At 31.4% G+C, this 26104-nt stretch overlaps 1 protein-coding gene across 1 annotated transcript in view; it reads left to right on the top strand.

The window, feature by feature from the left end:
* Nucleotides 1–4823, top strand: part of LOC129224145 (nephrin-like) — a 93846-nt gene extending 89023 nt beyond the window's left edge. Inside the window, exons 9-13 of the mRNA XM_054858564.1 lie at nt 458–485; nt 593–684; nt 1713–1831; nt 2958–3173; nt 4513–4823. Of these exons, the coding sequence (XP_054714539.1) occupies nt 458–485; nt 593–684; nt 1713–1831; nt 2958–3173; nt 4513–4560 (503 nt within the window). The 3' untranslated portion in view covers nt 4561–4823. The remainder of the gene's footprint in view (nt 1–457; nt 486–592; nt 685–1712; nt 1832–2957; nt 3174–4512) is intronic.
* The last annotated feature ends 21281 nt before the right edge of the window (nt 4824–26104 follow it).

Raw genomic sequence — 26104 nt, 5'->3', positions numbered from 1 at the left:
CGTATTGCGGCATGTATTGCAGCAAAAGGGGGTCCAACGCGCTATTGATGTAGCACTGTATTTATCTCATTTCTTAGCTTGTAGTTGTTTAATTGTCTAGATTTTGGGATCTCATCTGTATTATTCTGTACATTAAATTTCCCTTCAATCCAATGCTTTTTTCTTGGGGCGCTATTTTCAATCTTTCTGAGTGTATATACACATAGTGTTAATTATAGTAAGTCATGTGAGAGAGTTTTTGATAGTTTTGTTTAGAAAATAGTGAATACTTATGCTAAAAAAAAAAAAAAAAATCACACATTTTCATTTTGCTTTCATGAAAATAGAAATTAAAAAATAATAATAAATTCGTAACTTTTATGATGTTTTAAATAACGTTATGTGTGGCTCTATAACTTTTCATTACAAATGACAACTTAGTTCATATTGAAATTCAAATTACTATTTTTTTTTTCAGGTCCACCTCTGCAAGATCATGTGATTAAGTAAGCATATTATTTTTTTCTCATATTAAGCTGAAATTAAAATTATATATAGAACAAATTTCGAAACTTTCAAAAATATTCTCGTTATTTTGAAATATTTTTTCTAGGTGTGAAATTCCATTGAAAAAAGATACGGATGACATTCCTGACTCAACAGTCGAAAGCCCTGACGTAATTCCGAATACAAATGACTCTCAAGGTGAATTATTTTACTTATGTTAATCATACAGTAGTTTTGAACACTGTCTCAAATAGTTTATCTACATGCATCTACTTATTAACATTTGTATTGCAAAATATTGCATTAAAAATACCGAATTTATATTAAATGTTGTGGATTTTCAGTCATCTCTAACAAACATTCAAAAAAAGAAAGGAAGAAAAAAAAAGTTTATATTAAGAAATTCGAGACTAAAATCCTAGTAGTGGTTGCGTGCCTAAGATAATATAGCTCCGTGGTATTTCTTGATTCATTTATAATGAGAGATACGTATGAACTAACTCCTCAACATTCCCCATCACGATTACTTTACCTCATATTTTAAAGGATTTATCATTTGTGGAGTAGCAAAACAATAATAAATATATTAGTGCAAATACAAATTCCACTAATAAATAATATCTGAAAAGAAAAGCAAATTTTTTGTTGATATAAACAGTTAAAATGCATTGTGATAAAAAAAGTGAAGGAAAAAAATGCTAATACGTCCAAGTTTGTAAATATGACAAAATGTCAGGTGTCAGAACAGAAAAAAACGGCTACTATAAATACAATCAAATGCATTATCCATCACAGGAGAATCAGTAAAACTAATCAGAAAATGTAATGAAAAAAATAGAGTCTGCCCTAATTCTTTGAATTCTTAATGCCCTAATTATTGCCCTAATTCTTGGACGCTTGATTGATACTTAATTATATTGTTCAGTTATTGGCAGATACATTTTTTGTGTGAGAATGCTACGATATGCATAATAAACATTTTAGAAAAACGGGTATGGTTTTTAACAATTTTAAAATTTTAATGTATTTTAACATATTTTAAAATTTATCAACAGCCCCGAAACCTTTTTAGGAGGTAGTAATAGACATTTTGTTAAATAAAATTAAACTATAAAAAACCGATGCACACATTTAATTTAGGTATATTCCTGCATGAAAAACATTGCACAAAATTCTGATCAATATTTCTTTACCTAATGTATAACACTTGATTTTGTTTTTCTCAGTTTACATTGCAGACACAGGAGAAATTTCCAGTAAAGACGAAACGACTTATGAGTTTTTCAAGACAAAAGATTATCCGTATGATTATATAACTGCAGTAAGATCACAGAAAGCAGCATCGGTAAGTACAACTAAATATCCGCTGTCTACATTACTTTAAATGATCTTAAAGTAGAGAATTTAACTGATTATTCGTGAATGGTACATATACAACTGATTTATAGAAAGTAGAAATACTATAAATTGATTGTAGAATTTAAACAAAACGAATAACTGAAGAATATTCTTGCTGCATAAAAATATCGTTAAAGAAAACCATTTTGAATAATATTAGCATTAAACGAACGATGTGCATTTGAGTAATCGTTCAGAGATGGATACTTTATGCATAATCACTGTTGTAACAAACAATGTAAGTTTCATTCAACTGGAATATTTCAAACTTATTTTAAAGTGCATGATTTTTTTTTTTACTGAATAGAAACGGTAAACACTTGGTTGTTTTTAAGATTTTTTTGGATTTTTATGGTGAAAAGATTAGTAATTATGCAGTAAGTTTGCATGATTTAAAGTTAAGTTAACTTTAGAGTAATGCACGGTTAATCCGATCTTGAAATAATGACTAAATGATTTTTTCCTCACAAAACTTAGATAGTTTTTTTGTGTGTTTTTAAGTGTTTTAGGATAAATATTAGCGGCAGTTTTAGATTATAACAATCAATGAAAATTATGAAATTCGGCCTAATACTTTTGTGCATCGTTTGGTAGCGTAACCTAAATAGTCTTCTCAAATTGCCTAGCCTATAAACAGATTTTTTACCCATTTGACTTACAGGTATTAGTTATTAGCAATTCAGAAATTAACCGCATCTTTTGTAAATACTTTGGTTTCGTTTAGAAGATTAATTAACTGCTGGCCTTAGAAAAGCACTTTAAAGAACTGTTTTCAGAGTAATAAAATCAATTTTCACAAACTATTTTCTTGGAATTGTTGTCACAATGGTGCAATTTTTTTTAAAAACAACGTGATAAGGAGTATCACGGGAAGAATAAAAAGAATACTGATCATCAAATAAGCATTTTAACAAGGAAAGCTTAGCTGGATTTAAAAACTATACTCCTGGTCGTTTCATCAAACAAATATTTTTGTATATTCCTTATCTCTTTAGCTAATTAAGGACATGATTTTATATATGATTATTGGTAGCAATATTCAGGCTTTTTAACAATTTATATTATTTTCTTAGAGACAAGAAGAAATTACGTATGCTGAACTGGCGCATAAAGAAGCCAGTTGTCCTGTTGTGAATCGTCTTCAGCCTGCGACAGAGTATGCCGAGCTTGACTTTCAGAGGAGGCTTGGTCCATCCTATCCATGGCCACCACCTAGAGACGAAGCCATGAGGGCTTCTTTAGAGGCTGGAGAGTTTCCCCTAATTGGAGCTACTTCGCATAAGAGCAAGGTAACTTCAAGTTTTGTTTTACGAACTTACCACATTATTTTTAATTTCGCCTCAAAAATCTTTTACGTACCAGTAAAATATTTGAAAAGTAACCGTAGCTAGTCTTAGAATGATGCTTTTGCAATGAAATGCGTAGGGATTGTTTAGTGGCCGTGGCAAACTCTGTTAACTAACGCTGACGATTGTTAAAGGAATCTTTCCTTTCAATAACAAATGGAAAATTCATGATCTGAGGAAATATCCATCAGATTTGAATTTTTTACACAAAATTAATGTCTTTATTCATTGTAAATATATATCGCACTATCGAGATTTTTTTTTTTTAAATTAAAGATGCTTTTTGCGAACATGGTATGCTAGTATAGTTTTACAGAAGTAATATTGTAGACATATTTATAAAATTACAAATTACAGGCACCATAGCCAGTGCTAAGGCAAAATTACAAGCGCACATAATTCATTTATAGCATCAGGGACTGCAGTTTCATCCCTTGATTTGAGCATCTGTAAAACTTAGGATGCTGTAACTGAGCTGTTTAGAAACTGTTCCCTTCTTACTTAATGATTACAGTTATATCAAGTCAAAAATTAGTGACATATTTTAATTGAAACTAATGAAATCAAAATATAACACATTGGAAAATATGGGACAGGATCGATTTACTGTTAAAAAAGTCACAGAAAACTAAATATGAAATAAACTTTGCTGAAAAAAAAACACATTTAAAGCTTGTAAAACAAGTAGTAATGTTCAGCCGTGAATAATGAAAGATAAAACGAATTAAGAGAGTATGGAAAAAACAAAATACTCATTTCTGCCCAAAGGCCGAAGCAGAAAGGGCTATTCTGCGCGAAAAACTAGTCCACCTCAAGATTCGTCCTCAAAAAGAAAAAAAAATATTTTGGAAATGCTGATAAAGATATGCAATTGTAAATAGACTTGAATATAAAAATAATAAATATTTCTAAAGTGTATTAAAAATGCAGGAAATAAAATACTATAACTTACTTTAGATGCTGAAATATAAATTAAATTCCAAGATGATAAAGGTATACAATAAATCAACTAAGGGGCGCTCTAGAGTTGTCAATATCGGTCATTTCAGCAGTTCCTTTGTGGTCATTTATTCGTCACAAAGTGCCTCACCAGTTGGCTCAATCCAACAGCAGAAATGAAGGGATGTTTCGTACCTTCCGCTGTTCTATTCCACCCCGTCTTCCCCTACATTCCACAAATAACTTTCTTCACTTAAAATGTAGTACAAATATAGAAAAATCAAGAACATTATTATTTGAGTATTCTTTATTTATTGCTAAATGTATTTTATTTTTTTTCAAGGAAAGTTTGCACATTCCCGAAACTACAACGGAAACGACGCCTTTGTGAGAAACTTCACAGCTTTTATACGAAGTAATCCAGACTGAAATACCACTGTCACGTGATTACGGTGTTGAACACTTGTTTGTGGCCGATTCCTGTTGAAAGACTACATTTTTATTGACGAAATCAGAACGAAATGCTCACCTGACTTTTCGAAACTCCCCGTCCCATGCAGCAAGACGTGTGATTTCAGCAGATGCTGTTTTCTTGAAAAGCACAAATTATGCTACAAAATACAAGTGCAAATTTGCATTTGACAAAACGCCAAACATTTCGACGATTTGATTCAGAACAAGCCGTCTTTGAAACATTGCCAAAATAAAGAGTATTTTGTAAAGAGCTTTTATTGTAAACGGAACCGGTGAAGAAATAATCAATGTTGTAATGCTAAGATAAGAAATATGACTGTTAAATTTGAAGAGAGAAAGAAATATAATATTTATGTTTCTCTATTACGTTGGTTTTATAGATTTTCTACAGTTTTATAATGAAACATGAAAAAAATTGTCTCATTAAGAAAAAAATTGGAAGATTATAAAAATCAAATTAATAATTTATTGGTGATTTCGAAAAAATATATGATAAAACTTTAAGCATCAATACACTACGAATTTATGAGTTTGTTCAATCATTTATGTGAAAACTTTCACAAACAGCTACAGCTAAAACAATACTACCTTATTAAATATTAAATGCCACTATCTTTTTGGAAGCCATCTTGATAAATTAAAGTAAGTAATGATTATGAAACAAGAAATATATTATCTTGGATTTAAGTTGACGTATGTGCTGTGTTTTCAACTTAATGCCAAACATACAGCCCTATTTCAGGGAATAAATTTACAGAAAAATTCATATCAGAATGCATTAATAAAGCTTTTAACCCTAATTAACTTCCTTAATTATTCATTACGTGGTCTTATTTTGGTTTGTGAATAAAGTACAGAGTTAGAAATGTCAAAGGTAAAAATACATGAAATAGGAGCTCAAGGTTGTGATTTTCTTTGCTGCAAAGTGGGTCTTTTTTCTAACAAACAAAATACAAGATTTTTGTCTTCAGGAAAATATGAATAGAACAGGAATTCAGTTCCTCTCGTCATGGAAGAAGAATGTAGAAAGTATTCCTGTGTGTGTGTAATATCGATGTGAGGATTTCCATGGCTAAGAAATAAACTTATTTTTCTTCCACGGAAGAAAATTCTTTAGCTCTAATTGTACATCTCAAGATGGAATAGGACAGGAACAAAAGACTTGATTTTTAATAAAAGGTGAGTTTGGAGTAAAATATCTCTCTTTCCTTTATTTAATGCTTGCTTCTGTTTCAGATTAAAATCAAATAATGCACATGCTATAAAAACATACATTTCATTAACTTATAAGACACATATATTGCAAAATTGAACTTTAAACAGTAAAACGCATTGGAAATGCGCAGAGTGCTTCACGTATTTGGTAAAGTGATAATTTTCAACTTTTACTTGAAGGCTCAAATTTGCTATCAGAAATAAAAATAGTTATTTCAAATCAAGTTATATTATAAAAGACATTATTTTTTCTTTATGTATTCCTTTTCTGTTTTTCAAAATAAAATTCCCATTAGTTCATTTCAAAAAACGCTAATGACTTTGACAATTTCCTTTTGAATTACATTTCCATGCTGTTTTCAGGTACTCTTTATTATTTAAATGTAAATTTCCACCTAAAATACACTAAGAGTCTTGTTTTCAATCATATTTATAATTTAAAGAAAGTAACTGCATTATTTTGTTCAATGTTCTGTAGGCAACGTCATTAAAATAAAAAAAAGGTTTAAATGTTTTTATTTGTTTTGAAACATGTTTTTATATATTTCGTCTATACTTTATGCTTTTCTACCACTTTAGGCTGTAATGCGTCAACAAATTCAGAGCATTATGTTTAAACCACGTAAGTCATTAAAAAAAAAAGCGTTGGACTTCGGTTAGTGTAACTTAATCAGTATTAATTTACTGGATAGACCTAATGCTAAACCGTCTACATTACATTCTCGTCCAAAATACTAATTGGCAAAATGCAAACATTTTTACAAGGAAAAAAAAACAATGTTAAAGTAAATACATACAGTAAAATTTTTGTAATTAGGACGTGTTGTAGGTAAAATTTAACAGATGGTTCCAACAAAGAAAATTTCTTTACATTTTACTCATTACAGTTGAGCCCGCTTATTGTAATATCGGTTAAAAGAATATCCCGCTTAATGTAGTAAACTTTCAAAGCACCAAACCGTTGCTGCTTGTCATTTTTGTACCGGATAATGTAATATCCCGCTTATTAGAATATTTTTTGTGAAAAATTGGTTATTCCATTAAGCGGGCTCGACTGTACTTATTTTTGTCCTTTGTATTTTTTTATATTTAGTATTTGCCATTAAAAAATGATATTTTTTGAAGCGATATTTCGGAAGATTATGTGATCTGAGATCTTTAACATTAAGTCCATATAGCAGAAAAAGACCAAGGATCATCCTTAAAGGAAGTTGACGCATTGAGTACTCAAACTGTCTTTCTATTCATATACGATACACAACTTATTTGCTGAAGTATATCGTTATTTTGAAGGCCACAAATTTTATCTCAACTCTATGAAGGTTTTCAGCCTTTAACATTCATTGAATAATTTCTATAACGGCTTTAACATGAAAAGATAATAACACGAGATCATATTATTACAAGCTTATTTTCGAACGTTTCTGACACAATTGTACTTAAATACAAAAGAACGTAGAAGTACTCACTTTTAAATACTTCCTTTTTAGCAGTGTGTAAAACAGTCTTTTCTTGATTTCTTTTTTCTTACAATGGAGAAACTTTCCAAGCTTTTTCTCAAACTGGCCTTTTAGTAAAAAAGAAATAACAGCGTTAATTTGCACAAATTGCAGCACATGTTGTGCATATTATGCAGTAAACTGCAATTTGTTCAATTTAACGTTGTAATTTCGTTTTCCACTTCTCAAGCACAACGGTATCAATTAAACTTCATTGGCTGCAATTATGTTTTGAAAATATTTAAAATAAGTATGAAATTAGATTTAATTATGTTTCCTAAAAAATAGAGTTTAATTTCTGAATAATGTTTGTTTTTCAAATTTCAGCTGAACAGATTGTGAAGAAGTCGGAAAAAAATCATCTTCACTATTATTGTCAACACTAATGTGAAGATACATCGACTAAACCTGAAACACTATCACATGCATGGAACCCTCATCTCATTGATAAAAAAAAATTTTAATTAATCGACTTAACAAACGTCAGATGTTTTATTTCTTAATCACGTTTTTCATATTTTCGTCGTTATTACTGTCCCAATATTTAATTTGTAAAATTAAAAACTGCTTTCTAGGAAAAAAATATCTTTGTAATTTCTTTGCATTTTGGATGATAATTTCCTGAACAAAAAATTCTAATCAAATTGGAAAATTTTAACTTAAAATATGTGTTATAGTCAGATAAATTTACTGTTTGCGATGATCAAATATTTAAAATTATGAATATTTTGTTAAGGTGATTACAACCATTTGAGTCTTTTGATATTATGAATTAGTAGCTGCTAACTAAGAGGCAAAGAATAAAAAGGAAAATGGATGAAAACACACAAGCGCGCATCATGTTATAGTTACATATTAATTATACTGCTTCTTCACTACATTAAGTAAATTCAAAGTTCTTTCAGAAATAAACAATCCTACGTCCTTGTATGCCAACATCGGGTTCAAGTCCAATGTCTTTTTTTTCTCTCTCTCTCTCTCAATAGGCAACTAATTATAAGCATACTTTATAAGGATTACTTTAAATAGCAGTTTTTTTCCTCGTTTTCATAAGAGCATGAACTGAAAACTAAGTAAATTGTAGAACTAAACTAAAAAGAAAATATACTACTACTGACTTTCAACACATTATCCTAACACGTACAGTTTTATTTAAACACGTAAAGCAAATAAATATTTATAAATTAGCAAAAAAAATGAATAAATAAATAAATAATTTTTCTGCAATACTCCTGAACGGCTTTTCTGTGTTCTTTTTTTCACTTCTATTAGTAGTTTCCAATAAGAAAATACAAAAGATCAAACAAATAATATTAATAAGTATACTTAAATATTTATATTTATAATAAAATCAATAAAAATAATTATGATAGATAATAAAAATAATAATAAACAAATACTACTACTACTATTAGTACTACTAGTATAAATAATAATATATTAAGGATTAAAATGAAATACATCAAAATAAATCGAAGGAAGCTTTTTTAAATATTTCTGTTAGAAAATAAAGCGCCCCTTCTTACTGATTCATTAAAACTTTACCGTGTTTAATGTTAACCTTACCATTGTTAAAAAATTATGTTTAAAAGGAGGGTTTATGTGTACTGAAACAATATTAAATACATTCATTTAATAACTAACTACCGATGTACATTTTAACATTTTAAATGTAATCAGGAAGCCGCGTAATACAGTAGAACCTCAGAATACCACAGAGATTGGGAGACAGATTTTGTTCCCGCTTTATTAACTAGCAGCAGTATATTGAAACTTAACCTTTATCATGTTTAAATTATCTGCAATAATATAACACAGTTTAGCATTAAAAGACTTTCAATTAAATATGCAGTGAAAAGTTACAGAAACATGCATTATTGGAAGAGGAATATTTTGATAAATTACTTTTAAAAAATGTACGGACACTAACTCATAATAATTATGGCCTAAATATTCTAAAAATTCATACTTATGTGGCAGATAGTATATTTTTTTAGGGTAAAAATATCTTTAAAATAATCTGAGACGTTATAGCAACCGTGTAAAAACAATTCAACGTTACAGCGAGGTTATGACGTGATTTTACTGTGTATCTTTTGTTCAATTGTTAGTGAATTTATGAAATTAATAATAAATGTTGATATTTATACATAAATCTACTAACTTATTTTCCTTTGTATTCTGAGAATGTAACGGTATCCTTCAAAATTACGAATAACGTATGGTTCTGAAAATATTAAATTCCCTTAAATATTCATAGTCAAATCTGCCCCACTCAGCAATCCTTTTTGGAAATATTGGGATACTAACTATAAAATATTTCTGAATGTGTATAATTGTTATGTGTGCTATAGTTGTTATTTCTGTGATAATAATTGATTTATTTGTTTGCTATGTCATGTAAAACAATCGTTTTGTCAGTTTAACGCAACTAGATGGGTTTCTTCTTCACTATGTGTGGTGAAAGTATCACCTTTCTTTTGCGGTGTGAATTTACCGAGTGCCTTCATCAAGTTTTACGCAAAGAGGACATTAAAATCACTGATGTAAATTACGGACAATAATGGAATTATAATACGTCCATATGATAATGAATGACTGGTGTATAAACTGTAGAGACATTTTTCATCTGTACGGTTTTGTATATACATATATAAAATTTTAAATATTGAATTGTGTGGTGTCTTCTTTCTCACTTTTACTTAAATCAAGAAATTCGAACAAGTGGCAATAAATTCTTATGATATTCGTATCTAAATCACACTAAGTAAGTCGTAAATCATTATTAATATAAACATACAATATTCTCTTTTTTTCTTTTGGAACTTTTCTTTCTGTACTAAAAAATTGAGCTGCATGGATTGACAATTCGATGAACGTTTTCCACTTTTTTTGGTTTATATATGTTAAAGTTTTTTGAATTATGAAATATGCCCATTGAAATGAACGTTAAAACCACTTGCAGTTTACTGCATTAAGTTATCATTTTTATTCCATTTTTTTTTAAATCTAAAAGTGTTTTATCAATAGATTTCAAAGTTTTCGAGTTTTGAGAGAAAAAATGTTTTTTGAAGTAAAAGCTTATTAAATAAAATAGATGTTTCGTTATTTATGTTCAGTTCTGAAAAAAACACATGCAATCACACGTACATTTCTTAATAAACAATCATCCTGCTCATTCAGAAAAATGTCAATCTGCAAAGATAAAACACTACGTTTGCGTAATTAGAATAACATTTTCATAGAAGCCATTTTCACATAAACAATATTCTAAATACGAAACTGGAATGGCCTACTTTAGCAACAAAAAGGAATTTAGTGCTCAAATTAGCCAGTAACACATTATGCCAACATATTCTGGTCCCACAAACAGGGTATAGTCACAAAACAATTACCATGTCTTACAGTCCATATTACATGTAGAAGTTAGAACTACTGACAATAAATATTCACGTTCGTATTCATCTGAACATGGGTGTCCAAAAACGGCCAACGTGTCATTAGCTGCATGGGAAGCTAATTCAAGTGATTCGTTGTTCTGTTCAACGTCAAAAATAGAAAAATATGCTACTGTCCAACCACGGATTGCATGGAATTTTCAAACATCCAGGTGAGACGAATCTATGTGAATAAGGGGGAAAAGTAAAAATTTAATGCGCGTATTCCGCTCATTTGAACGAGACTCTGCTTCTGCAAAAGCTGACATTGGTAAAAAATAATACATTTGTCCATTTCCGGCTGTAAAACGTATGTTTGTCTTTCCATACAATCCGTGGTCAGACAGTAAAGTAGCTACAATTTGTCCTGAAAAGAACTGACTGTTTTGAAAATTGTACTTAAAAAAAACGGTTAATGTTAAAAATATAATTCTCGCAGAAAATTCATGTGGTGGGCGGTTATTTTTTTCCTCTTAAGTAAAAAATTTTAGTTCAAGAATTTTAAGATAGATGGCGGTGCAGATAGTAAACCCGTGAACCAAAGAAAGATTTAATATAACATCATAATTTTTCGAAAATAGTTTTTAATAAACAAAATTACATAACATTTTTTTTCAAAATGTCGACCATCGGCTACAAACAAAAAAAAAAAGTTAGTCACCACTGCACCAGACGATTCGAGCATCTGCTCGGTAGCCAAACCGCAATCCAAAGACTTCTGTATCAATAAGAAAACGTCAATAGACGGTTTGATTGCTTGATGGTAGTTTGAAACGGTTGTTGAATTTGACAATAAGGTGCTTTAAGGGAAAATATTGTATACTATCGATTACAATCAACGTTCTAAGAAACCCCATTAGAAATGCTCTCGTATTTTTATGATTTCTTACAAGGTTCTGCAATAAACGCGAGCGTCCAAAATGTTAGATAAATTATTTTAAAAAATCTATCAAACACCTATATAAAAATTTACATATTTGTTTTCAAATATCCTCTTCATATGTCATCTGCATCACAAACGCATTATGTAAACAAGTTCTTACGGAAGAACTACATATTATAGCTTAACAGTTTCACGCCGATCCTAATATATAATCATTGGAAAATTTCAAAATTTAAGCATTTAAAAATTAAAAAAATAATTATTTTTAGCCGAACAACTAAGAGAAAAACTATTTAAAAGTAATATTATATGCTAAAATAAATCATTTCTTACAAAAAATCTTCAAAAGAAGAAAATAAAATAACCGTTACTCGATAAAATAATTATTTCCTTGCCTCGAGCTATATGTCGTGAAGATTATTTATTTTTTTATTATTTTTATTTCTAAATTTTACGAGTGATGCAAAAATTTGAAAATTTAAAATGCTTTCACTAAATCATGAGAACACTTCAAATTTTGCAAGAAAAGAAATAAGAATAAAATGAAATGTTTTTACTTGTTTATTTTTCGCTTTTTTTAAAAAATCAAATTACGATTTTGAAGTCATACTTAGCAATCGTGTAGGGAGAAAACAATTATTTAGCTTACAAATGTGCAGCCATTGACTCATTGCTCTTAGCAAGATTCTTTTTTTTCTATTGTAATTTTTAATGTATGTACTCAAATAGTTTAATTTTGGCTTTTTACATTAGAACACTAATATTCGTTTACCTGAAAGTTAATTAGCATAAAAAAATACTAACAAGCAAAGAATTAGGTCGATATTCGACCTTTTCTTGCCTCTTTGCTTTTCAATCCTACTGGTTTTATATTTCCAACAAAATATTTCAGCTGTTAGGAAATCGAAATCGCATGGAGAAAACCGTCGAAAAATTGCTTAACATTGATATATTCGTAAAACAAATTATTTCTGCTATAGCGGATTCTGCTAAGCTAGCTCTTCAAAACAAAAAATTCAGCATTTTATTGACAATAAATAAATAAATAAAATGAAACATTAATAAATCAAAATTAAAATAAAATAATATAAATAAGAAAATTTAGGAAATAAATTAAAAAAAAAAAGACGTATTTTCTATCGTTTCTTAATTTAAAGCGTGTGAACCTTTTTTCTACTTAATTGGGAAGTAAAATTGAAAATTCCTCTTAAGAATGAAATTTGATAACACAAAACGAAAAAAAAAAAGTCAATGGTCGGTGCACACTACTGCGCATCCCCATAGTCCGAGCATTTTGGACCATGTTTTATGACTAATGATGAAAAAAGAAATGTGAACCAAAATGGCCAGAAGTAAAAACGTTTAATATAATCTGAATCTGTAACCGAAATTGTATCAAAAAAGATTAGTAGGAAAAGGTAGACGAAAACCCTAAACATATTTGTCCTTTAATATTCATTCCACCTTCTTAAAACTTAACATTTTCATTCGACTATCATATAAGAGTAAAAACTCTTTTACTATTGTTATTTTCGTTCAAAAAAAAAAAAAAAAAAATCTGAAAAGGAAAAAAAATAACACATTTTTTCATATTTCCAGCGTCAATTTTTTTTTTTCCGATTTTCAAGATTTTTATGTCTGACTCTTTGTTACATATCAGAAAATACGACTGTAACTATAAGTATCTAAAAACAAAATTCAGATCATTTAACACTTGGAACACCTGATTTAAAGAAAATCAAGAATAAAGAAATTACCATTAGTTGAAAATAGTATAACCGTCGCTGAATTTATGCTAGATTTCATAATAATTTATTCAATGACATTTTCACACAACAATGTTGCACTCTGATATTATTTTAATCACTATTATATTTTCAGTGAAAAAATCTATATTATTTCACTTGAAATTGAGCAGATGCGAATAACTTGTCTGTTAGAATTTTTTGCAACGCAGGTTTTTTTTTTCTAAATATTTATGTATTTATATTTTAATAAATAACTGAAAATATGCTTTAAAACTATGTGTGTGAACGATGAAACGTTTACTAACAGAACGAACATTAATTACAACCGAAATCAGCCAAAAGTTACGCTTTATAATTGGGATATAAAAGCCCCAAAGGCGCTTTGTAGCAGTAATTTAGGCCTAAGGTACTACGGTATAGCATACAATACTGTTGTTTTTGTTGTTTGCCAGTTAGGATGCCAATTTTGGGGTGCGCTTCTTCACTTTTCCAACTGTGCCGTAATTTAGTGCGAAGTCCGACTTCTACAGTACACGCATGCCATGAGACACCCGTTTATAGACTAGGCAAACATTACGGCATAACAACACATTCACACAAAGAAAGGACAAGGACAGGACAGAGAAAGTATGTCCATGCCCGAGCCAAGATTCAAACCCGGACCTTCCGGTTGCAGTGAGACTCTCTGACCACTAGACAAGGCAGGTGGCATAATATGCAATGATATATGCAATAGAAATCTTATGTCACCATTCGCACAGTATTGGATATTTATCGCTAGTTTCCATAGCGGAATTACATGATGCGGCATAGATATATATTAAAAAGATTGCTACTATGTAAGGAAAGAAGATTTAAATATTATAAAATACAGTCGACTATTGTATCATATTGAGCAGTGACAATGGTTATGAAATTGTAGATTTTAAGCATTGTTTTACAACATCCAATCGGAGGAAAGGCTTACCTAAAGGCACAGTTTGAAAACTCTTTAACGAGCTGAAAACGCTGCTATCTAAAATGCTTTTGTAATATTTTATAGCTTAATTCTGTTTTTAACAAACAAAATTCCGAACACGAACAATGTAGCAAAAAATACATTTAAAACGCGTCTTAAATGCCCCTTTTTCTTTAAAATTATGCTCTTACAAAAAAAAAAAAAAAAACATGACAATGCGTTTCGTTCTGATCAAGCGAAATAAATAAAATCAGGTCGTTTCTACATGGGCACGGCACAAACAGAATGCATATTCACTGTTTTGGGACATTGTTTGGAATAAAAATGAAAATGCTTAGTATTCAGAACTTCAACTTCTTCCCGTGTTATACAGACTGAAAATTCAGCTAAGGGAGCAAGAAAAGAACCATTTTCGAATCAAGTATTTCTTTCTGAAACCAAAATCTATTCTAATGGCTCCTTTCGAAGAATAGAAAATTTAATATTAAGAAAAAACAACGTTGTTTTTGTTTGCATCCACATTTAAATTTCCCTGAAAGCATTTCCATGAGCAATGCTTTTTCTACATGCTTATATACTTTGGGAAATGAAATGAATCGATTTTTTTTACTCTGCTTTCGAAGAGTTTTTCTTCCTTGGAACGTGACTTTCAAGTTTGTCTTTTTCCTTTTTCGACCATAGTGAAATTTATATACTTTACAAATGAAGCGACGAAGTCAAGAATTCAATGTGATTTGTTAGATTTTTTAAAACAATATTTTTTTTTTAATACAAAACCATGCTGACACTGTATTTGACTCTTTTCTTATATGTCCTTTTTCATGCCGAATTCATATAAATGAAATTTTTTTTTAAATTATTCATTCCTTAATTTATCAAAAACTATTCTGTCGTGCTAAGCACAAAAGTCTTATCTGCAGCATAGTTCAAAATGAGAAATTTCCTTTAAAGTTTTGCGCCTCCATGTATTTGATTCAGATGTATTTTTTTCAGATTTTTTAAAAAATATTTCCCATTGGCAAATGACCATAAAACATTGTATTTAGGTGAAACATGTGACAAAGAACTACCTGGTGACCGTAATTTAATTTCGGTAAATAGTGTAGATACAACTTTTGTGCTTAGCACGGCAGTATTTTCAATTTCTCAGAGCAAAAGTGTACCCATGAATAAATATTCTTTTCTTTGCGCTCCGAAATTTTTCAGAGTTTTTTTTTTTTTTTTAAATAGTTCTTTGCTTCATTTAATCTTTAAAAAATGCCTTCTACTTTTTACATGTGCCCCTTTAGAGAGGCGCATGTGAACAAGCCTGAGTCACATATGAACACGACTGAAAAATACAGGAGAAACATCATATATTAACGAAAAATTCTTTAATGTGGAACACATGCGTACGTATCTTTTCAATGTATCCCATGAAAATAGTAATTTAAAAAACTCCCCTGACACATTATATTGAAGGGTTTGTAACCCAGTGTCAGTTGTTTATGTCGGTTTAAATTATATAGTAACTCTCAATAATAAAAAAAAATCCTGACTTATATAACTTTCTTCACCGTCAAATTTTAAAGTTTCGTCGTATGTTCTAATCACAGAATCATCAAGAAAAAAATTTATAAGACCAAACAATAAAAATGATATTCTATTATTTTAAGTAGTATTACATTATTTTAAGTAGTGCGTTTAAGCTTCTTACATAATATGATGATGAATTATAAAACTAGTTAAAACTACATGTGACAAACAACTCATTGCTGAGTCTAAACTGGATAATTCTACAGGAAAAGAACAAACACAAGCTGTTTGAAAGGCAGTTTTAGATTGGAATCTCGAAGACAAAGTTCAAAACTCTTTGTTGTGATACTACGACTTCCAAAACAGGTCCTTTAAGTGGTTCTTCCGCATTGCGCTATTCTTGAGCAAATATTTGATAGAGAACTGCTTTCTTTTGCTTGCCGCCATCATATATATGAACTGATCTATCCCACTAAAATACAGTGCTATGGAGGAGCTGTGGAGTTGTTCCTAACCTCCGGAGTTGTACCCTAACTTGGAAAATTTACTTGACTTTTACCGTGCTGAACTCACTAATATTGCGGTCAGGGATGACTATCAAAAGTTGATAGAACGGTCTATCATATTTTTAGGTGGAGATACAGGAAATGAATTTAAAATAAGACCACCGGGAGCCATGCACCAAGCTCGATGGATGGCTCGAGCGATTTACTCCCTAAAACTATTACTATTTAGTTCACAACAAAAATTAGATACGAAGGAAAATGAAACATTGTTTGATGTCTGCTTGTTTGTAGAAACAATATAAGTGAAACCATGGCTTCAATGCATTTTGGCAGTCAAAGCACCCAACAAAGATTCGTGCTTTTTGAAAAAATGTACGAAAATGTGGACCGAATTATTTCAAAAGCTGTTCTACTAAAATTCGTCCAGCTTTTATGGTATGGTCAATAGCATTTCATTCTTTGATGTGAGAAAGACTGTCTCAATGTTTACAGCAGTAAACGATGCAGCTGAAAAAGCGGTAAAAATGATGCAGAACTTTCATGGTTTGCTTACAGCTGATGAGGAACAAAAACAATTTATGTTACGTTGCATTCAAGAGCACCAGAAGCTCTATCCTGACTGCAAAAAGCAAACATTGAAATAAAAATATGTACAGCAATGTTTCTTGCAGTCATGTAAATATCTGCTTTAAATAAATTTATGTCACGTGTAGTAAGGAATTATACAGTTAGCAATCTTTCCACTGTAGTCGCCGTACAGGATTTCATGTCCGAATTTGACCTCAAGTCGGCCCGGGTTCCCATTATTTTATTGCAATAAAACTTTTTTCTTATGTTTCTGAGGTGAAAAGGAAAAATATTTGGAGGGTATGCGTATTCGATTTAAGAAATTTTTTCCCCATTATATATATATATATATGGCTGACTTAGGCCCAGTCGGCAAAAGAGTATTTTGGCCCACCTCTGTAAATTAAAAAAAAACAATTAACCAAAACCGGATCTCGATTCTTCCGAGCCAAGCAAAGACATTAAACTACCGCTATAGTTCCTATTTCCCTTTAAATTTCTAAATCAAGTTTTAAAATTTAGAAAAAAGAAAATTGTGAAACGTAAAATAAAGCTAACTCTGACACAATTTTTATGTGCCTTCAAAGGATACTAATGGTATAAGTCTGAAAAGGCACATCTTTAGGCTTCTATACTGACAACATAGGAAGGGCACGATGAAAGGGAGGAATCAGGCAAATTCCCCCGGAAATTTTTCGAAATTGGTTGATCTGTATAGGCATAAGGAGAAAAGAAATTTTCAAAGTTGATGTCAAAAAGCGTAATTTTACAGTTTTCGGTAACGTTGAAAACAGGAAAAAGAGGGGGGGGGGGCGATTTTGTTTTCTTAACTTTTTTTTTTTCAAAATTGAAGTCTATTTTTGGCTATCTTTGTTTACAACAGAATGTCGAGGGATCTTCCCAAAAATTCTCCAAAATGGGAAGTTTTAGAAATACAATTTTAGGTTATCCTTGGTAAAATTAATGGAACAGCGAAGCACCAGGAGCTCTCTACAAAACCGTTTCGAATTTGAACTATTAAAAAACGAAACACTATCATTGGTCACGCTTGAGAGAGGAGGAGGCTCAGTGATCTCATTTAGAAGCATTTAAAAACTGAAGTATACTCTACCCAATTTTAAACTGCATTTAGTTACTACAGGGAATTCGGCGACTCTCCTTCTTAATTTTTCGACATTGAAATTTTAAAAACACAATCTTATAGCATGTATGAAAACATTAAAAGGAAAGGAGACAGGTTTCTCGAGTGTTTCCCCCCAGATTTTTCAGACGGACGCTGTGCCCTTCCGCTTTTAAGCTAACCTTTGACCCTAAACTTAATCAACCCTCCTTGCCCCTTTAAAGTTGAAACGAAACTTCACAAAAGCGATTTTTTTCCAAAAGGTAAAGATTCACACAAACCTGTCCTTGAAACGTCACTCTCTCGCATCAATAACTTATCCACAAGAATCTGATTAAAATATGTATCTGAATGTTTTTGCGTTACCTTTAGAACTAAACATCAAAAAGCTTTTCAATATTTTAAAAATGATTACTATGAAAATACATTGTATGTACCTAGAAAACCAAAAAGTAAAAGAATCACCTTTTGTGTTTTACAAAACTTCTCTAAACAGTACTCTTTTATCTGAAAGCGCACTGCCCTTTTTTTGGTCTGGGGGAAATACTGTTTCCCTCAGGGCATTTTTTCTGAAACTGAAATCAATTTTTGGCTATAGTGCTTATAAAAGGGTTACAGAACTCTCCCACAAAAATTTCAAAGTGTGAAATTTTAGGCTATTTTTAGTGACTTTGAGGGAACGGCGAAGGTTCAAAGACTTTGTTTGGAAATTTTTCGATATTTAAATCTGAAAAACACAATTGAGGGCCTTGATTCAAGAACCAAGAACTAAGTAAGTCCACACTTACTCATTTTTGGTAAGACCAACAAATAACATCAGTGTCCGCTAAAAAGGCTAATATCTTTCCCACATTATTTACTAGAAAGCAGAGGTCTGATCTTACTTTTGGTTCCCGTTGTAGCACCAATCGAAACTTCTATACTATCGGCCACACGCAAAAATGAATTTAAAAAAAAAGTTTGGACTGAACTGGTTCTTGCATCAAAATCCTCAATTGTAGACTTAAGGCTAGTATCGTCGGTAACTCTTAGACTACAGAGGAACCTCATATCTGCAATACCTTAGGTAACCCGTTAAGCATAAATCTGGCCCTCATTACAACCGAGGACTAATTTATCAAAATTGAATATATCCAAAATTTGAGGATTTTGGACATGTGTTCCTTTCGATCTAAAAGTTTTCGTACTACAGATTCTTTCAGAATATGCCCCCTTTTGTTCAAAATAAAACGTGCAGAGGACGGACTTGTTACCTTTTCATTAAAAAGCCACACTTTACCCTTAAATAAAATAGGATTTTCCACTTTCGGACTTCTTGAGAGTAACTGATTTGATAAAGGTCGTCTGAAAGATTTAGAAAATATTACAAAATAAATTTTTCAAAAAAATTGACATGTTCCCTTTTGATAAATTACTCCTCAACTAATGTAGCTCAAAAAAAAAAAAAAAAAGAAAGAAAGAAAGAAAGGAAAAGAAAAGAAACCTTGCCCTCCCCAGCACCCCGGAACTCAGTCCTAAATCCGCCTGTGTTTAGGAACTCTCTCGAAGTCGAAATTTTGTTCTGTTTCAGATTCAGTTTATCGTAATCCAGACTTGCTTTAGCTTTCCCGTATGCGATTCGGAGATGAAAATATTCGTATAGCGATAATTTACAATAGAGCAATGAAATACATTGCCAACTCATAGCATTTAGTTGAATCTGTCACAACCAGTGAATACCAGGGGCGTGCACAGAAATTTTGGGGCATGTCACAAATGACTTTTACTGGCCCCTCTCTATTTTGTTTACCCCCTACGTCCCTACATATAGTTCACCCCTCATTTAAAAAATCTCGGGCCTTCTTCAGGATCAGAACCGGGCCAATAGCTGTCCCTTCTCTCCCCCGCGCCCCCTGTGTATGCCCCTGCTCGTGCTCATGTATCAATACCCCAAAGCATGATCCACACATTTATAGCAGTGCCTGGGCCGCTTTGTCTAATGGTGCAAATCCCTTCCATTTTTGTTAAACGAAGTACAAATACGAGTTTTTAGCCCGCTTTTTTCGCCCCGGGCGCTTTTCCAGACCGCGTCGGACCATAATTTTTCTTACCCCCTACCGTTTCCACAATGTGGGAGCCATGGCCCCCAGAGCTCTAAAAACTAGAAGAAAGTTGATAAAAGAGAGGAAAGCGTTCGTACGTGGTGAACTTCGGCTACTGACTTTGGTCTCTGCTTAGGGTTGAAAAAAATTAAACCTGTTTCCAAAAGTTTCTTTTTTTACATAGATTAAACGAATTACATGTTTTTATTTTATTTTATTTAATGACACTCTAAAAAATGTTAGGTGTGAATTTAAATTAATTAAGTTCATTAAAAAAAGCTTGAAGTGGCCCACCGGGCGGTTGGCCTAGTCGGGGATCCACGACTAGCCGACCTGGCCAGTCCGCCCCTGTATATATATATATATATATATATATATATATATATCTTATACATATAAAATCTGAGTATCTATCTATCTATCTATCTATGTCCAAGCTTCTTCTCCCGAACGACAGTGAACTGACCATCGAACCAGGTATCGATGGATTCGTAATCCTCCCGTCTTCATGTTTAGCTATTTAACATAATCCTCCGATAATAATTAGCGGAGATATCAATTAAAAACTATTAATTATGACTCTTAGATTTCAAAATCAAATCCATATTTTTCGAAGGCTTTCCTCCATTCAAATTATTATTCAGTGCTTCATCTCAACTTTCGGCAACAACGCTTTTATTAAAATGTATAGCGTGAAGAAAATCATTAAGATAAAAGATCTGTTGCCATTTTTTTTCTCGAATATGAACAGGTAAAATTATTAACGTTGATGAGGTATATTCAGTTATATCGTTCAATCTTTGAGTTGAACCGAACCATTGCTTCGGTCACTCGTCTGGTGTGCTAATTCTATATTGCTACCTGTTTGTTATGCACTCTTGGCTTCCTTAAGAGGTTTTCCATCTCCAGCTCAGTCGCTTTCCTATGCCGGGCTGATGAGTGCTAATAAGCACGAAACTGCAGTCCTCGGCTGGAAATGACTGAGCTGGCGGTGTATTTCACGTGTTGATGAGGTGTTTTGGCAAAAATATGTTTTACTGGTGTTTTGCAAACCTTGCTTTACGCGCATTTATTTATTCCTTAACGCGTTAGAAACTAGTGTCAGTGTACTACAAAAGCATCAACTGGACTGCTCTTACATTTTTTAGGTAGCCCGTGCAACGCCGGGCACGCAGCTAGTATATATATAAATTTTGAAATTTTGATTTTTTTTATGGAATGAATTTTTAATCAAACTATATCACACTTTACAGTTTATGAAAACTACGATAATGCAACTTCACAGAAAAATTTAAAACAAGATGGATGTGTGTGTTTGGGGAGAGCGGGCGGCATTATAAATCTTTGCTCCACCTCGGGAAATTCCTAGATCCGGCACTGGATCATATAATGTTTTGCAATAACTAAGTTTAGTTTATAAGTTCGTTTAAAATATGTTTTCACATTGCAGAAACAGAAAAAAAATTACATATAACACCAGCTTAAACGAAGAAGTTGTCACGACAGAAACATAAACTGGCTCATTGTTGTAAAAATTAGGCCAAGGACTAGGGCTGGTACTGCCATTACTTGAGAATTTTTAAAGATTTTTTCATCTATGTTATCATAGAAAAACATGCCTGGTTCACATTTGCCCCGTAATCAAATGTGTATCCCCTTTGCCCTTATATTTTTCAATACGAATGAAAATAAAGATTTTGTATCTCATTATTCATTTTTTATACTAAAAACATCATGTGACCCTCTTCCTTTTGTAGAAAAAAAATACTTTGATTCCATCGACCAATCTCTTTAACCAGTGTTGAATCCTTAAAGAGATTAATTTCAGTTTTTACGAAAAACCGAACGTTATTTTCTTTAAACTAACAAACAAAACTTAATTCTATAACTGCAATTTTTGCTGTTTCATTTTTTAAATATAATTTTTAGAGATATTGAGGTACATATGGTTATATTGCTCTGTCTTTAAATTTCTCCTACATCCGCTACTGCTAAAATTTCATTAATTTTCCAAGAATGACCTTTAGTGTAACTAAATAAGAAATTTTTTTCTTAGACGTATTTTACATCAAACTTACTTTCTGGTGACCTTTTTAAAAAAGAAATCCAACCACCTAATTGTTCTTGATTACTACATGCTTCAGTTTTCTGCGTGGATGGAAATAATAAAATTTTTTCCTCCATCTTTATAAAAATTATATTTGTTACAGACAAACCTGTTTTCCAAAATATTTGGGAAGGTGGGAACAAACAAACAGCGTGACAAATAAACTCACATTTACAAATATCATAACCATACTTTAAATGTTTTTAATTTCGCTACATTTGATTTGTTACTGAACTAATTATTTTTTTTATTATTTTCCCTTAAAAACATTTTAGCGACGCAATTTCAGTAATGCAAGCTTTTAAAGGTTTTTTTCTCTTATTTTTCTGCTTCTAATTATTGCTTGCTGTATTTAAGAGAAAGTAGTATCAAAAGAAGAGCGCTAGTCTCTTGAAAGAATATTTTGTACCAAGCAAAAAATATGTTTTTGATCATAGGTACGATATTTTTTTAGACCTAGATTTTATCAGACTTTGAAGTTAGAGCACATAAAATGAGCTTTATTTCATAGCTCTGCTATCACTGTATTTTTAAAATCAAAACGTGTTTTTTTTTCTTTGTTGTGTTACCTTTGTTTGCATTCGTTTTTCTCTGTTTAGCAATGTATCCCCAATCTATCTTTAAAGTGGAACTGCAGTAGTCCTTGCGTAAAAAAGTAAGAGTTAAAAAAAATATATAATAAACAAATATTGCATTCATCGACGAGGCATTTAAAATTGGTTACGAATTCTTGCTTACTTTTACGTATACTATGTGATTATAAAATAAGTATGCATTTGAAAAATAGTACGCGGAGTAATGTTTGTAGGTAGTTCAAAATGAACAAACATGCTTAAATTACATGGGGTTTTATTGCAACTACGAAAAAAGAAAATATGATGAGAAATTAGCTTTGGATGTTATGTTTTAGCAACTCTATTGATATCGGTCGATCGTGATAGACTTGTCTTCAGGTATCCCACGAGCCAATAACTACACGGAGGATATCTGGGGATCAGGTAGGTCAATGCGTTCTTTTTTAAACTACGCACGCAAGAGATCTGTCACATGTCTAACAGTATGTGGTAGAGCACCATTCTGCATTTATTTTTCATGGATACAATAAAAGTTGTCAATTCAATCTACGAACATTATTCTATACAATAAATTTATCAATAAATGTTATTTTGTGCGTAATTATTTTTTAAAATATATACTCCTTTTCTGATCACCTAGTGCATATGCAAGCATCAGGTGCCCATTATGATTGGAAGAACTCTATGCTGCTATATTTCTATTTTCAATGGCAATAGGTAAGCCAAATGTTGCCTAGTACTCCCAAGGAAAATCATCCTCACAAAGCTGAATTAATTTCATTTTTATCACAAAATGGCAATACTGTTTATCACAGATGTATCTGCAGTGAAATGACCGAATTTGAAGAGATTACCATGATCGATCGCTATTGTATGTAGGGACTTGATTTTTGAGGATGAGTAGCTCTAATTGCAGGTAATATTTCAACTTAAAAATGTTTAAATTATTAGAATTTTGATTTAAGATACGTTTTTGAAAAGATCACATCTTTCTCTTTAACAACGTTAATTTTAATTCCCTACGAGTTTCACGCCGTGCAAATAAGCGCCATATGCACGTTCCTAACATGGCCACCTTAAGGAAAAAGAACAACTAAACTAATGTAGTATGACAACGTAGGCTCGAAAGATTTCTTATTGTAAATTTTTTTTCTCTTAATTTTCATGTATTTAATTTTTTTCTTTTATTTCAACGTAGTGCTATTTTTCTAAAAGTATCTTGTCGATATGTATTTATTTTTACTTTTATTTTTATTTTTGTTTTATTTTATTTTATTTTAGTTTTAGCATTTTAGAGTGATCACAGCACATGCACCATCTTTGGCATAATATGCACTTAAGGTGGCTCACAAGTTACAATTTTAAAAGTGTATGTTTAAAAAAACAATTTTATCTTTTGCGAAACACTGCATGTAATATGTGTTACAGATAAATTTAAAATTGATCTATAAATTAATTCAGCTAAATACACCTAACAGGAAAATTATGAAATATCATCGCGCATACGACCGACTGAATCTTTACGACCGAGCTGAATCTTTACGATTACATAGACTGGACCGTTTTTGAAACAATGCTAGAACAAAATTACGACGTGATTGTCCGGTTGCCTTTAAAAAACCTTTATTAGAAACAATGAACACTGGTGCTTGTAAAATTCTAAATAAAATGAAGTTCGAAATATTTTCACATGAAAGCATGTATTCAAGCGTCATGAATTAGTTGTTTGTGCATTTTTAACCATCGTTATGTCTGCAAAAGCACATGCGCCATGTCAAAGACAAAAAAAAAAAAAATCGATTTTTTCTAAAGCATGAGTCTCGATTAGCAAGTTTTTTTCGGATCGTAGCATTGGTAAAAACCAAAAGTTGAGCTGCTTCAAAAAAAAAAAAAAAGCACGCACTGGATATGACAGCATACGTTTTATCTAGCATTTTTCTTGAAACTGTTGTATTAGTCGGAAATGTACATTTCTCAAAGCATTTTTTATGTATTCGAAACAACAGTGGTTATGCAGCTAATACAGTCTTTATGGACATCTGTAAAAAAAGTGTGTGTGGGTATTTTTAATTTAGCAAGCAGGTAAGGATTATTTACTAAAAAAAACTGAAGGATTTATTTGTCTTTAAGTACATAAATAGAAAAAAAAACACAAAAGGTTTGCATTAATATTTATTCTTCAGAAGCTTTTGCAAACGTTTTTACTTTTTTGCTTCTTGTACGATTTTATTTTATCGGATTACTTACTGTAACGCAACTGAATTGAGAAATAGGCTGAAACAAAATTCAGCAGCTTTTACGTAAGCTTTAATGTCATGAAATATTAGTAGAGTTTTTTTAGGGGTTGGGGGAATGGAAAAGATTCTGGCTAGAAAAACACTTGACGGTGTTTTAAAACTGAACTTTTTCATTATTTTCAGTAAAATATAAACAAATATATGGATAATTGTCCATAGTTTTATGGGTACAAGATCAAACAGTACTCCACAAGCAATATTTGGCAAAATTATTATTATTAGTTATTTTTCACTCGTTTTAACCCCCTAATGTATTGCACATCGTGTTTTTGACGAGATTATTAGATACTCAGCGGCATCTTCTTCTAATTCCTCTGTAAAAAAATCTGTCGTCATTCGTCATCGGTGTAAGCTGCGTATAGTTGCCGTCGGAGGTATGATCATTTTTCTATTTTTAACCTCAACACTGCGTTATTTCTTTAGCCACAGATGCTGATGCATGAGTTGTGAAGGAACGGTTCTTAAAGCATTTTTATGCACTCGAAACATAAATTCTGGTTCTGCAGTTTGTCCAGTTCTACACCTGTCGCAACCAGCCACTGTCTCCCCTCCCTGTTACATCATTTAGTGCCTTCGTCCCAACTATTGTTCTACTACTTTCCAAACTGCTGATGATACCCACAGAAATATTCAATCCCAGTAGTTCCTTCGGCTTTGAATTGAAAATTTCTTCTTGTGTTAAATAGTCCATTTATTGAGGAAGGCTATAGGCTGAGATTAGCACATTCAAACAAACAAACAAACAAACTTTTCAGCTTTACATTATTTGTACATAACATCATTTCTTAATTACTTTGATAAGTGGAATCCTTTTGAATGAACAATTTTTTTGGAGGAACCCTTGCTTTTTCATAAGTCAAATAGTTTGAATGGACATGCTTGAAATGCATGCAATGTATCAGACAGCCCGGTTATCACATCCAGAGACTGCAGTACCGTTCTGGTTAGAACTT

This window comes from Uloborus diversus, chromosome 1 (genome assembly GCF_026930045.1).
Source record: "Uloborus diversus isolate 005 chromosome 1, Udiv.v.3.1, whole genome shotgun sequence".
Classification (NCBI taxonomy): domain Eukaryota; kingdom Metazoa; phylum Arthropoda; class Arachnida; order Araneae; family Uloboridae; genus Uloborus; species Uloborus diversus.
This window is presented reverse-complemented; position numbering and strand designations above follow the sequence as displayed.